Source organism: Pongo pygmaeus, chromosome 2 (genome assembly GCF_028885625.2).
Source record: "Pongo pygmaeus isolate AG05252 chromosome 2, NHGRI_mPonPyg2-v2.0_pri, whole genome shotgun sequence".
Taxonomy (NCBI): domain Eukaryota; kingdom Metazoa; phylum Chordata; class Mammalia; order Primates; family Hominidae; genus Pongo; species Pongo pygmaeus.
In genome coordinates, this window is record NC_085930.1 from 74,949,177 (window position 1) to 74,963,579 (window position 14,403).

General features: G+C 41.9%; 1 protein-coding gene across 2 annotated transcripts in view; it reads left to right on the forward strand.

Moving 5' to 3' along the window:
* Nucleotides 1–14,403, forward strand: part of IL5RA (interleukin 5 receptor subunit alpha) — a 44,048-nt gene that overhangs the window by 9,278 nt on the left and 20,367 nt on the right. For both annotated transcript variants that reach the window (XM_054480115.1, XM_054480114.1), the window contains 4 exons: nucleotides 2,870–3,023; nucleotides 3,103–3,290; nucleotides 5,695–5,840; nucleotides 8,762–8,900. In XM_054480115.1, coding sequence (XP_054336090.1) covers nucleotides 2,870–3,023; nucleotides 3,103–3,290; nucleotides 5,695–5,840; nucleotides 8,762–8,900 — 627 coding nt within the window. The remainder of the gene's footprint in view (nucleotides 1–2,869; nucleotides 3,024–3,102; nucleotides 3,291–5,694; nucleotides 5,841–8,761; nucleotides 8,901–14,403) is intronic.

Here is a 14,403-nt window from a genome sequence, read left to right on the forward strand (position 1 = left end):
TTTTTTTTGAGATAGAATCTCCTTCTGTCGCCCAGGCTGAAGTGCAGTGGTGTGTTCTTGACTCACTGCAACCTCTGCCTCCTGGGTTCAAGCGGTTCTCATGTCACAGCCTCCCGAGTAGCTGGGATTATAGGCATGTGCCTCCATGCTGGACTAATTTTTGTATTATTATTATTATTATTATTATTATTGAGATGGGGTTTTTGCCATGTTGGCCAGGCTGGTCTCGATCTCCTGGCCTCCAGCCATCCACCCACCTCGGCCTCCCAAAGTGCTGGTGCTACAGACATGAGCCACCGTGTCCGGCCCCATTTACTTGTTATGACTTGTCTAGACCACATACCAGCCAATTTGCATAGGCTTGATCCCAAGTACAGAGACTAATCCAAGGTAGATACAGGATCACAGAGATAGATTATTGTATGTGGCTTACATCAAACCACCATTCCTCCTTTCTATAATGAACAACTGGGTTTTACCTATGAGGCACTTTGCAGCTTACATTTCTACAATTCTAATTATCCTGTGAACACTCTAATACAGGATGACACTAATAAAAATTATTTCTGTTTTGAACCAAGTGGAATTCACTTAAATGATTCTTTGGATGAGAACTATAAGACAAAGAGTTGTCAGGATCTCTAAACTGTACTTGGGTGTGGACTTTCTGGCCATTTAATGCATGGACAAATATATATTAGGTTGGTGCAAAAGTAATGACCAAAATCACAATTACTTTTACATCAACCTAATATATGCATATATACATGAACTGAATAAGTCAATTTGCTTTGAGGTAGTTCTTCTTTTTGTCTGTGCAAAAGCACAGATATAAAGAAGAAATCCATCTTTAACTTCTCTACAGGTAATAATAAGAGGCTCTCTCTCATCATCTTCTCCCTCTGCTTCTTGAAAGACACTGGCTGACAGTGATAAAAATGATCTACAGCTGACGTAAGCTACGATCAAAAGACCCCCTTCTATCTCTCAAGGCTCCCACTTGAATGCAGTCCTTCCTGGCCTGGGTGCAAGAGTTTGTTTCCTTCTCTGAGCAACCACCAACAAGGCCAGTGTTTCCCACAGTGTATTTTAAAGACCAACAGTTAATACAGCAACGAGAAGTTGAAATGAAAACAAGCCTTTCTAGTCACATAATTTGAGAAATCCTTAATGAAGCAAACATAAAAAGGTTGCATTTAAAATCTTGGCCGGGTGCGGTGGCTCACGCCTGTAATCCCAGCACTTTGGGAGGCCAAGGCGGGTAGATCACTTGAGGTTAGGTGTTCGAGACCAGCCTGGCCAACGTGGTGAAACCCCGCCTCTACTAAATATACAAAAATTAGCTGAGTGTGGTGGCATGTGCCTGTAATCCCAGTTACTTGGGAGGCTGAGGCAGAAGAACTGCTTGAACCCGGGATGGGGAGGTTGCAGTGAGCTGAGATCCTGCCACTGCACTCTAGCCTGGGCGACAGAATGACTCTGTTTCCAAATAATAATAATGATAATAATAAAATCTGAAGGTTTTGTTTTTTGAGACAGGGTCTCACTCTGTTGCCCAGGCTGGAGTGTAGTGGCATGATCTTGGTTCATTGCAGCCTCGACCTCCCCAGCTCAAGTGATCCTCCCACCTCAACCTCCCGAGTAGCTGGAACTATAGGCACGTGCCACCACACCTGGCTAATTTTTGTATTTTTTGTAGAGTTGGGGTTTTGCCATGTTGCCCAGTCTTGTTTCAAACTCCTGAGCTCAAGCAATCTGCCCGCCTCAGCCTCCCAAAGTGCTGGGACTACAGGGGCATGCCACCACACCTGTCTAATTTTTATATTTTTTGCAAAGACGAGGTTTCACCATGTTGCCTGGGCTGGTCTCAAACTCCTGGGCTCAAGAGATATCCACCCGCCTTGGCCTCCCAGAGCACTGGGATTACAGGCATGAGCACCGTGCCTGGCCAATTCAAGGTTTTCTTCAAGTCCTAGTATATTAAAGAGGACTTTAACATGCTAATGTGCATCAAGTCTGCAATCTTGCAGTGTTGTCAAAACTCATTTCTTCTGAGCAGCAACCTATGTAATTCATGAAGAATTTGGATACAACCTAATGAATCACACAATTCTAGGATGGAAAGGGATACCCAAGACCTTCCTGTACCAACCCTCTCCTTTACAGTTGAAAGTACAGAGCCCAGAAGAGTGGGGGTCAATGTCTCACAGCTAGTTATTAACAAATGTGGCATTAGAGCACCAAAGTTGCTGGACATCAACCTCAAAATGACAATATATTGTACTTCTTTTGAACTTCCACACATTTATTGCGCAAACACCACCCCCAGGCCCCAAACAAAATAGCTGGGAAGCTCTCGAATATCAGAAATGGGGACTTTATAATTCTAATTCCGTATCTCCAGTAAGTTGGCCTTTTGTAGTTAGTAGGTTTCTAGAAATATGTGATGATGGCCGGGCATGGTGGCTCATGCCTGTAATTCCAGCACTTTAGGAGGCTGAGGTAGGTGGATCACTTGAGGTCAGGAGTTCAAGACCAGCCTGGCCATCATGGTGAAACGCCAGCTCTACTGAAAATACAAAAATTAGCCAGGTGTGGTGGTACACACCTGTCATCCCAGCTACTTGGGAGGCTGAGGCACGAGAATCGCTCCAACCCAGGAGGCAGAGGTTGCAGTGAGCCAAGATGGCAACACTGCACTGCAGCCTGGGTGACAGAGCGAGGCTCTGTCTCAAGGGGAAAAAAAAATGTGAAGATGATTATTTTTTGGTGATGAATACGATGTTCACATCACTATAGTTCCAAAAGAAGCATGAAATTCAGAGTTTGCCATGGCAATGTTTTGTCCTTTTTATTTTTGACTACCTAGGGTCTCCTGGAACCTCAATTGTGAATTTAACTTGCACCACAAACACTACAGAAGATAATTATTCACATTTAAGGTCATACCAAGTTTCCCTTCACTGCACCTGGCTTGTTGGCACAGATGCCCCTGAGGACACGCAGTATTTTCTCTACTATAGGTTAGTACTGTACCTATTTTTACTTAGGCAAATGGTTGTTTCCTGCAACCTGATAAAACTCGTGAATGTTCCAATTTAGGTATGGCTCTTGGACTGAAGAATGCCAAGAATACAGCAAAGACACACTGGGGAGAAATATCGCATGCTGGTTTCCCAGGACTTTTATCCTCAGCAAAGGGCGTGACTGGCTTGCGGTGCTTGTTAACGGCTCCAGCAAGCACTCTGCCATCAAGCCCTTTGATCAGCTGTTTGCCCTTCACGCCATTGGTAAGATCGACTTAACCCAAAGGTGAAATAACTGAATCTCAGAATCTCAGCACTGGAGGGAAGGGTTATAAAGATCACCTAGCTTTACTACTTTTCTGATGCAAGTAAGCATCAGACCCATGTTTGAAAACCACGGGGGCAAGGTTCTCCATTCCAACACCACCAATGATTTTTGCTGGATAACTCTGTGTTATGGAGGGCTGTGCTGGGCACTGTAGGATATTTAGCAGCATCGCTGGCCTCTACACACTAGATGCCAGTAGTATGCCCCTCTGTCCTTGAGCTGTGACTTTTAAAAAAGTCTCAGACTTTGCCAAATGCCCCTGAAGGGGTAAAATTTCCCCCAGTTGAGAATCACTGCACCAGAAAAAGTGAATTTAGCTGCTTAAAAGAGACCATTTAATCCTTCATGAGTTCTGACAGGTTTTGTGAAATTTTTGCCTCTGGGTCCTGTGATGGACTAGTGCCACCCCAGGTGATTTGAGTCCTTTCCCTATAGAATAGCCTCTCTTAGCTGTTCACAGGCAGCACTTTTCCCATCCAGAAGCCCTTCTTCTCCCAGGCTAACATCTCTCTCTCTGAATTTCTCACTGTTCTGGCCCAGCTCCTGGATGTTCTGCAGCTCGAATATCTCTCAGTGTGCAATTCTCAGCTCTAAAAATTCTATTCATGGTTTCGTCTGCTCAGTTCTCAATAGAGAAGACACTCTCCCTCATCCCAGATTGTTCTATTAGTGAAACTCATCAGGCAGTCTCACATGGAATTCTTAGTTATGGAGATTCCAGATTTCAATGGTGGGTGGTTATTATGGGCTGTGGGGCCAGACTGCCTGGATTTGGATCCTGGCTCCACCACTGGCTGAGTGACTTGGACAAGCTGATCATTCCTTTGTGCCTAATCTTCTTATCTGAAACAATGGAGAGGAATCAATACTTCCTGTGCAGTTTTCCTGAGAATTGTGTTACTAATGATAAAGTGCTTAGAACAGTGCCTGGCATAAAGGTTTAATAAATACACTACAATATTATTTAGAAGGTATGATTTGGCTGTGACATTATCTATATCCAATGGAATATAACTTTATGTAAAGAATCATAGCCCTTACTAAAGAGGTTATGCAACTCTCTCCAGTAGTATATTTCTTAGGTGAACTAAAAATGTCACTTTCATGAAAATAGGCAATAAAAGATGCTGAGGAAGACCTAGGAAACAATGATATTAATACGAAAATGGATATGATCTAATACAGACCACAGGAATTCAGTTTTCTGATTTTCATTTTATTGAGGCTAATTCCTAGGATTACTAAAATAAATAAGTACTTTCTTGGTTAAGAATTTTCTTCATAGGGTATAGGAGACTCTGAAGCCAGTGGATCCCACTCTTAGCTTGTCCCTATTAATTGTGAGATCTAAGTCATATTACCTAAGACAAGGACACTCATTAAGAATTCATTTCCCCTCACCTCACGGGACCATAAGACAATCAAGTGAGATCTCAAGGGAAAGGACATTAGAGTCCTAAGTAAAGACAAATTTAGCCCAATCCATCTTCTTTTTTTTTTTTTTTTTTTTTTGAGACAGATTTCTTGCTCTGTCACCCAGGTTGGAGTGCAGTGGTGCGCTCTCGGCTCACTGCAAACTCCGCTTCCTGGGTTCACGCCATTTTCCTGCGTCAGCCTCCTAAGTAGCTGGGACTATAGGTGCCTGCCACCACGCTCAGCTAATTTTTTGTATTTTCAGTAGAGAGGGGGTTTCACCACGTTAGCCAGGATGGTTTCGATCTCCTGACCTCATGATCTGCCCGCCTCGGCCTCCCAAAATGCTGGGATTACAGGCATGAGCCCCCACGCCCGGCCCCAATCCATTCTTTTTGATGCAAAAGAAAACTGAAGCTTCCTGCTCCATCCCCCAAACAAAAACCAAAAGACGCAGTAAACAGAATGAAATTAAAATTAAAAACTGAATCTCAGAAAGGGGAGGTGATTTGCTCAGGGCCACATATCTACTGGGAAGAGGCAGGGCTTGGTGGAAGGTCCAGGGAAATGCTCTCTCGGTGGTCAGGTTTATTCTGGGCCTGGTACAACTTGAGTAGTAAAGGGGGATGGTAGGTGAGTCTTGCAATGAGCTGTGGGGGGAAGAGATTCAAGCATTCAACTCCATCTGGAGTAGTAATACTTGTAGTTTCCAGAAAGGGTCTCTTCTTCTTCAGCACTATAAGACAAGAGTATTATGGCAGGCCACTGGCTTCCTGTGGCTTGGAGATCAGTTGATTAAGACCTGATGGTAAATACTTTAGAAAAGTGTATCTTAGAAATGCTTTGAGAAGTGTGGGTGGATTGGAGTTATCAGCTTTGATCACTGATTCTAAAAAAAAATCACTGATCTTTCATTCCCTAACTTAGATCAAATAAATCCTCCACTGAATGTCACAGCAGAGATTGAAGGAACTCGTCTCTCTATCCAATGGGAGAAACCAGTGTCTGCCTTTCCAATCCATTGCTTTGATTATGAAGTAAAAATACACAATACAAGGAATGGATATTTGCAGGTAATTACTCAGATAATTCCAATATTTGATGACAGACATTTGTTTCAGAAACATTTAAAAAATTATCTTCAGTGACTGCAACCAAGTTACAGCTTGATAATAACAAGGTCAAAGTTAACCTAATCTACCCAGGATTATAGATATAACCAAATAGAGATAAACCAAATCTTACTGGCCTTTTGTTTTGAAAGAACATACTTTTGGTTGAAACTAATACAAAGGATTAGATACAGACTCATTGGTACTAGTGCTGGTTAAAATCTAAAATGATAGACGGGTGCAGTGACTCATGCCTGTAATCCTAGCACTTTGGGAGGCCAATGTGAGTGGATCACCTGAGACCAGGAGTTCAAGACCAGCTTGGCCAACATGGTGAAACCCCATCTCTACTAAAAATACAAAAATCAGCCAACATGATGGCACGTGACTATAATCCCAGCTACTCGGGGGTGGGGGCTGAGGCAGGAGAATCACTTCAACCAGGGAGGTGGAGGTTGCAGTAAGCTGAGACTGCGCCACTGCACTCCAGCGTAGGTGACAGAGCAACACTTCATCTAAAAAAAAAAAAAAAACTAAAATAATGCAGCTACTATAAAAACGGTATGATGAATTCTCAAAAAATTAGAAATAGAATTCCCATATGATCCAACAATTCCACTTCTGGTTATATATGCAAAAGAATTGAAAGCAAGGATTCAAAGAGATGTTTGTACACCCATGTCCATAGCAGCATTATTCAAAATAGCCAAAAGCTGGAAGCAACCCAAGTGCCCATTAAATGAATGGATAAGCAAAATGCAGCATATACATATAATAGGATATTATCCAGCATTAAAAGGAAGGAAATTCCGACACATGCTACCACACAAAGGAGCCTTGAGGACATTATGCTAAGCAAAATAAGTCAGTCACAAAAGGACAAATACTGTCTGATTCTACTTTTATGAGGTTAAATAGTCAAACTCACAGAAACGGAGTAGGATGGTGGTTACCAGAAATTGGTAGGAGGGTGGAAGGAGAGGTATTGTTTAATGGGTACAGAGTTTCAGTTTTGCAAGATTAATAGAGTGTTGGACATTGGTGATACAACAATGTGAAAGTATTTAATATCACAAAGCTGTACACTTAAAAAGGATTAAGATGGTAAATTTCATTATATGTATTTTACTACAATTAAAAAAACTCATTAGCACTAATAGACAAAAATTTCAAGGGGAAAGGAACTGAGAAGAAAGCCAATCAACATTTCTTGAGCATCAATTATGTGTCAAACTTTATTATGTGTTTATTCCATTCTCACATAATTCTATGATGTAATTACCATTCCCATTTTATAGGAAAGTGAGGCAAAAGAGATGAAGTAATTTTCCCACAGTCACAAAGCTAGGAAAAAAAATAGGATTCCAACTCATGTCTTATAGGGAGTAGACAAAGCCAATTCAATTAGATTCAACAAATATTTACAAATTGGCTTCTTTGTGAGAAATGAGACTGTTTCTGCATGGAGTGACCCAATCTTGTGACATACTTGACCAGCCTTGGGGTTGCTCTCCCACAGGAAAAGCCAGTACAGCTAGAGATGGGGGTGTGGGCACAGAGCCTGCTCTGCACAGAGGAATTGAACGGAATCTGTAAGGATGAAGAGAAACTAGTCTGGTGAGAAAACATGAGAAGGACTTTCTTAGCCAGAGCGTCCCAAAATACTTACACTAAAGGACTGTGTGTGCACTTGTGTGTGCGTGTGTTTTTATAATGTCTAATCTACCATAGATTGGTGCTTTTGTCAAATACAATAAAAATGATTTGCTAGAAAAAATTAAATATAGCCAAAGACATGTAAAGTGCCAGTTCACTGATCATGTGTTTGGATATCATGGCAATGTCAAATTGCTATCAAGACTTCCAAATTGCAGTCATAATTTTATCTGTATTTAGCCCATCACCGGCCAGTAATAAATAGTTCCTGACTTGCACCAGCCTAGAAAAAGGAATAACTTTATGCTTGCGAGAGTATGGTTCTTTCAGTCAAGTGGCAAGTAATTCAGTCTGCCTGGATGCCTGGACATAAGACCAACACTGAAATCATGACTCTGTATCTGACACGGTGACTTCTCCCAGAGTGGCTCTATAAGATTTTGCTAAAAAATAAAGAAATGGCTTCTTTTTTAAAAACCATGACTATGGGCAATGGATGCCACTGAAGAGTTTTACACAATAGAGAAATATGTCTACATTTGCAGAGTAAAAGAAAAATTTTGGTAGCAGCATGAAAACTGGATGTGAGTGGGGAGGGGCCACATGGACATATGATATCAGTTAGTGGCTACTGCAAAGGCCAAGCAAAAAATAATAAGAGCTAAAATAGGCAATGGTCACAGGGCTGGAGTAAAAAAGGGAGAAACATCTCTGGGAGTATTCAAGATACAGGTGTCAGGAACACATCTCTGGCACAGGGGACTAGCTGGATGGTGGCGACCATGATCAGTAGAAGGAAAAAGAAGGGCTCATTCATGAGAAAATAGCTTCATTTCAACACTAGACAATCTAGCGTTCATGTGATATTATTTAGTAATGTGACTATAGATTATGGAGGGACAAGGTGAGGGAATAATGCATTCTAGCATACGCCACTCCAGTCTTTCAGTCTGGAAACATCAGCTGGGCCTGGATAGGAACACCTGGATCTTGACTGTTGATCATTTCGTATATTTTGGTTACAAGATAGCGTTCCACTGAAGGGTGACTGCCAACACATCCACACTAAAGCACCTAGCATAAACGAATTAATATGTGCCCTGTTGATTTTAAAGGATTTGCTGAACAGTGAATCACATGACTTATATAGGACCTCCCATTCTGATAACTGGCAGAACTAAATTAGGTGTCTAGAGATTCTTATAATGCTATTTTTCCCCACTTAGATAGAAAAAATGATGACCAATGCATTCATCTCAATAATTGATGATCTTTCTAAGTACGATGTTCAAGTGAGAGCAGCAGTGAGCTCCATGTGCAGAGAGGCGGGGCTCTGGAGTGAGTGGAGCCAACCTATTTATGTGGGTAAGTCGCTTATGTTTATTTTACATTGGCAGCCTTCCTTGTGATCAAAAAAGGTGATCCCAGAAGTGTACATGTTCACTCGTGGGTCTTAAAATGGTTACATATCCCTATTGTGACTAATTTTCTATCGGTCTACTGCCTTTTCAATCAGGAATAGATTTGCCATGAAGCCAGTGAAGTTTTTAAGTGTCTAGGCTTCTCATTAGCACCAACCCTCCTAGACCTGGTGCCTATTTTTTTTCCAAGTTTTGTTTCTACTTCTATCCATTTTTTAAATTGAACTTTTTATTTTGAAACATTATTAGACTCACATGCTGTGGGAAGAAATAATAGAGATCCTGTGTCTCTTTCATCCAGTTTTCCTCAAGGGTAACATCTTACAAAACTATAGTACAATAGTGGAATAGAATATTGGTGTTGGTAATCCAGATCTTACTGATTTCATCAATTTTATATGTCCTCATTTGTTTGTTTCTTTTTGGACAGAGTCTTGCTCTGTCACCCAGGCTGGAGTACAGTGGCGCCATCTCAGCTTACTGCAACCTCTGCCTCCTGGGTTCAAGCAATTCTCCTGTCTCAGCCTCCCGTGTAGCTGGGACTACAGGCACATGCCACCACGCCTGGCTAATTTTTGTATTTTTAGTGGAGACAGGGTTTCACCACGTTGGTCAGGCTGGTCTCCAACTCCTGACTTCAGGTGATCCACCGGCCTCAGCCTCCCAAAGTGCTGGGATTACAGGTGTGAGCCACTGCACCGAGCCATATGTCCTCATTTGTATGTGTGTGTTTGGTTCTATGCAATTTTAGCACATGTTTAAGTTCATGTACCCATCACCACAGTCAAGATACAGAGCAGTTTCATCATCACCTGTTACACTTTTATAAGCACACCCATCTCTCTCTCCTCTCTTCTATCCCTGAACCCTGGCAACGACTAGTCTGTTCTCCATTTCTTTAATTTTCTCATACCTAATTTTGACTTTATACTTTTTTTAAAAAAGAAGTTTCCAAAACTGAATAATCTATAGGGGCCCACAAAATCTGGATCTGTCCCTGAGCCTTCAGCCTAACAGATATAGAGTATAAAAAGGTCCATGCATCACCGGGGCTCCTGTGTTAGCTCTGCAACTGTTTATGTTAGGATCAAATGGACTAGTTTGCTTGGCAAGTAAGATGGGCATCGTCTCTGTCAGTGAGATCCATGAAGGATAATAATATACCCAATGGCAGCTATGGATGAAGGGGCACATTTCTAGTCTTACCCTGACACAGATGTCAATTCCACACCCAGGACATGTGGACTTGCACCTTGAAGATAGAAAATTCATACCCTGTGTTGGCCGGGCGTGGTGGCTCATGCCTGTAATCCCAGCACTTTGGGAGGCCGAGGTGGGCAGATCACGAGGTCAGGAGATCGAGACCATCCTCGGTAACACAGTGAAACCCTGTCTCAACTAAAAAATACAAAAAAAAAAAATTAGCCGGGCGTGGTGGCGGGCGCCTGTAGTGCCAGCTACTCAGGAGGCTGAGGCAGGAGAATGGTGTGAACCCAGGGAGTGGAGCTTGCAGTGAGCCCATAGCACCACTGCACTCCAGCCTGGGCAACAGAGTGAGACTCCATCTCAAAAAAAAAAAAGAAAAAAAAAAGAAAATTCAAACCCTGTGTTTGCTATTATCCAGGTGTTTCCGGCAAGTCAAGATAGGCATTGTATGAGAGAAGGAAACAGTTAAAAAGCAACTAGTGCATCTCATGTGTATGATAAACCATTCAGCCTGGGGAGGCACACACATGTCGTTAACTGTTGCACTAGGTCCATAAGAGCATGGGATGGTGGAAAGAAGACTGGAGCCTTACATAGAAAGCCCAGGTTTAACATTCAGCCTTTACAAGGATTGATTGTGTATCCCCAGACAAATAATTTCTCTCTGTTTCCTAGGGTTCTCAAGATAAAGGAGATAACATTCAGCTTTCCTGCCCCACAGCATATCTGAAATAAAAACAACAGCAGGGATAGCAGATTACATGTGTTTTTTATTTTTATTTATTTTGCCAAGCACTATGCTAAATACATTATCTTAGTCCTATCAAAAAACTTGTTTGGAAAGTTTAGGTAATTGGCTTAACTCTGTTCTGCATGGCCAACAAATGGCAGGGATGGGGCTCTAACCCCAGATTAACTGACTCTAGCACTTGATCTCTGGACACTCTGGCATTGTGAGACAGGATTCTGCAAGCTCTAAAGTGCTGGGTAGATTAAAGTCTTATTTAAGAGATCTTGAGGATGGGTGCGGTGGCTGACACCTGTAATCCCAGCACTTTGGGAGGCTGAGGCGGGTGAATCACGAGATCAGGAGATCGACACCATCCTGGCTAACATGGTGAAACCCTGTCTCTACTAAAAATACAAAAAATTAGCTGGGCATGGTGGTACGCACCTGTAATCCCAGCTACTCGGGAGGCAGGAGAATCACTTGAACCCAGGAGGCGGAGGTTGCAGTGAGCCAAGATTGCGCCACTGTACTCCAGCCTGGGCGACATCTCAAAAAAAAAAAAAAGACATCTTGGTAGCCAACCTTTGTGATTATGGGTGATCAAGCATGTGGATGCCATCTCTCATGAATCCTATGAGGTATTCATTAACCATTGGAAGAGTATACATAGGAGAGATTTAGTTCAGGCACATGCCAAAATGTTCTACTATTTAATTCATTCGCTTAAGCTATGGGGTGGGTCTTCAGGAAAGTCTTGGGCAGTGACCCATTAGCCCATGTGAAAATGACTCTGATCTGACACACAGCAGGTAGATTTCCACTGAAGACTGGGAAAGATAAGGAAAGACCTAATAAATGAAGAACTGTTCTGAATCTGCCAGAGGGCTGGTCATGCTAAGTTACTGAGTTCCCAAAGGAGAATAGCATCCCCTAAAGTTGTGCAACACACAACCAGCTCAGCCTCACAGGGGTAGCCCTCACATCACTCAGAGAGACTTACAGGAGCAGCATGAGCCTTCCTAGGGAGAGGGAACTGAAAGGACACTAAAAGGAAGTGAGAATGGGCCAAACTCACCTGCTTCATAATTCTGTTGAGACCAATCTTCCCCTCCCTCCCCTCTTCCCTAGGTTGATGCCTCCACCTAACTAAACTGACCCAGCACACACAGGACTTTCCTCGACATGGCTCCATTTGCACCGGGAAAATTCACTCTGTTCCCCAGGAGGGAAACAAATATGAGAAGCGTTAATCAGTCTCAGGGAATTTTTAACAAGGTCATTAATTTTGTCAAATGCCTAAGGTGGAAGTTTAATTTTTGTTACTTGAATTCAATAGACTTTTAAAAATGCTTTATGTTACTCCCCAGGGGCACAAAACTCACTGGCTCAAAACTATTGCTATTTCTAAGTGTCTTCCCAACACCTCTCTCTTTATATATATTCAATTTTGGAGATTTTAAAATGCTGTCTAAGGAAACTTAAACCAAGATGATGGATACCAAGGTCAGAATCCTGGATAAGAAGTTATGCTTTCTCAGTCTTTGACTTTTGAAGTCATAGTCAATGTTGACTGTAGAGAATTTAGAACACAGAAGGTGAAAAAGAAGCACTAGATATTCAGGACATCTAGGTTTTTAGCTATGGCTCTGCCAACGTCTAGCTCTATGATACAAACTAGAGATGACAAAAGAATATTTTGTGAGCAAAGTAATCAGAGACTGCTTAGAGTGCAGCATTGAGGATTCTGAGGCTAAATTTAGATTGTCAGAAGGAATCGTGATCTCCTGCCACCACTGCAAGGGACAGAGTGGTGACCAGCGTGACAGGGTTTTTCCACCCTGACCTAGTCAGTCTACACCTTACCTCTCTGGGCTTAGTGTCCTCACCTGTAAAATATAAGTGCTACACTACAAACCTGCTTCCATCTCTGCCATTCACATTCACCTCCTCTGCACCACCCCACTGTAAAAGTGCTGAGAGTGAAATTGTGATCCATAATGAGCACTTATTCTAAGCTTGTTTTTAATTTATTATTCACTCTCCACTTTAGAGCTCTCTTACCATTATTATTTCCTAAATAACACCTTCCTAGTTTGAATCTGGGCTCATTATAGTTTTCCCCCAGGTGTACCTCGTTGCCATTATCTATAGCAAATCCCATTTCATTTACTGCCATCCTTTTCATGAAGATGAGCTGATTAATATTACTACTCACCTTATAAATCCATCCTTTCTGGAATTTACTCCTCCGCCCAGTTTAGGATCATTAGTGAATTTAATCAATGTAGACTTTCCATTTTCATCAAGATGATTAATAAACATAATAGGAAGTCCAAGCCCCTCTGGGACATTTTGCATGGCTCTTTTTTATCCCTTGAGGATGCAGCAATAATTATGCTCAGCTAGGAGTCTATCTGGCGATTTTGCTGCTACATTCATTTCCTTTAACCATGCTTTCTCCTCTTTTGCCTTATCTTAAAAACAGCATGCTGCAGCCCTCCCACTCCATTTTACTCCAAGACTCAACTCAAATATCACCCCTTTCATAGATATTAATTCCCCCCCATTATGTTAATGTAAGAAAATGGAGGTCCTGAGATACTAAATGACTCAGCAGTTGTCAAACAGCCAAGAAGTGGCTATTAATGTACAATTTTCTCAAATAGATGACATATGAGCCAATTAGTGAATTAGAATAGATTTGATTAACTAATTAACCCATTATAGCCCAAGGTTATTTCATTAAAAAAACGAGACTCAGGGTAAGTTTTGATTGATGAGATAAGGTGAGCTGGGAGAGGCTGGAGGTGCTGTCCACCTCTGTTGGTAAGGTCCCTGGCCAGCCCCAGGGGCACAGGGGACAGCAGGGAGGGGGTATAGTTAGCAAGTGAGTGTTCTTTGCTTGCTCTGAACAGTGCCTGATTGGCCCTCCTGTCCTAGAATTTCCAGAGCGTGGAATTTTTTAAATTAAAAACAATTGTTTTATTTCAGCAGTTTCAGGGGTACAAGTGGTTTTTGGTTACATGGATGAATTGTATAGTGGTTAAGTCTGGGTTTTTATTGTACCCATCAGCTAAATAGTTTACATCACACCGAATAGGTAATTTTTCATCCCTCATGCTCCTCCCATCCTCTCCCCTTCTGAGTCTCCAATGTTCATTACACCACTCTGTATGCCTCTGTGTACCCAAAGCTTAGCTCCCATTTATAAATGAGAACATGCGGTATTTGGTTTTTCGTTCCTGAGTTACTTTCCTTAGGGTAATGGCCTCCAATTTCATCCAAGTTGCTGCAAAAGACATTATTGCATTCTTTTTGTACAGCTGAGTAGTATTTCATGGTGTATATTTACCACATTTTCTTTATGCACTCATCGGTTGATAGGTACTTAGGTGGATTCCATATCTTTGCAATTGTGAATTGTGCTGTGATAAACATGCACGTTAGGTGTCTTTTTGATATAATGACTTCTCCTTTGGAAGATTTCTCAAAAAACTAAATGAGGCCTACA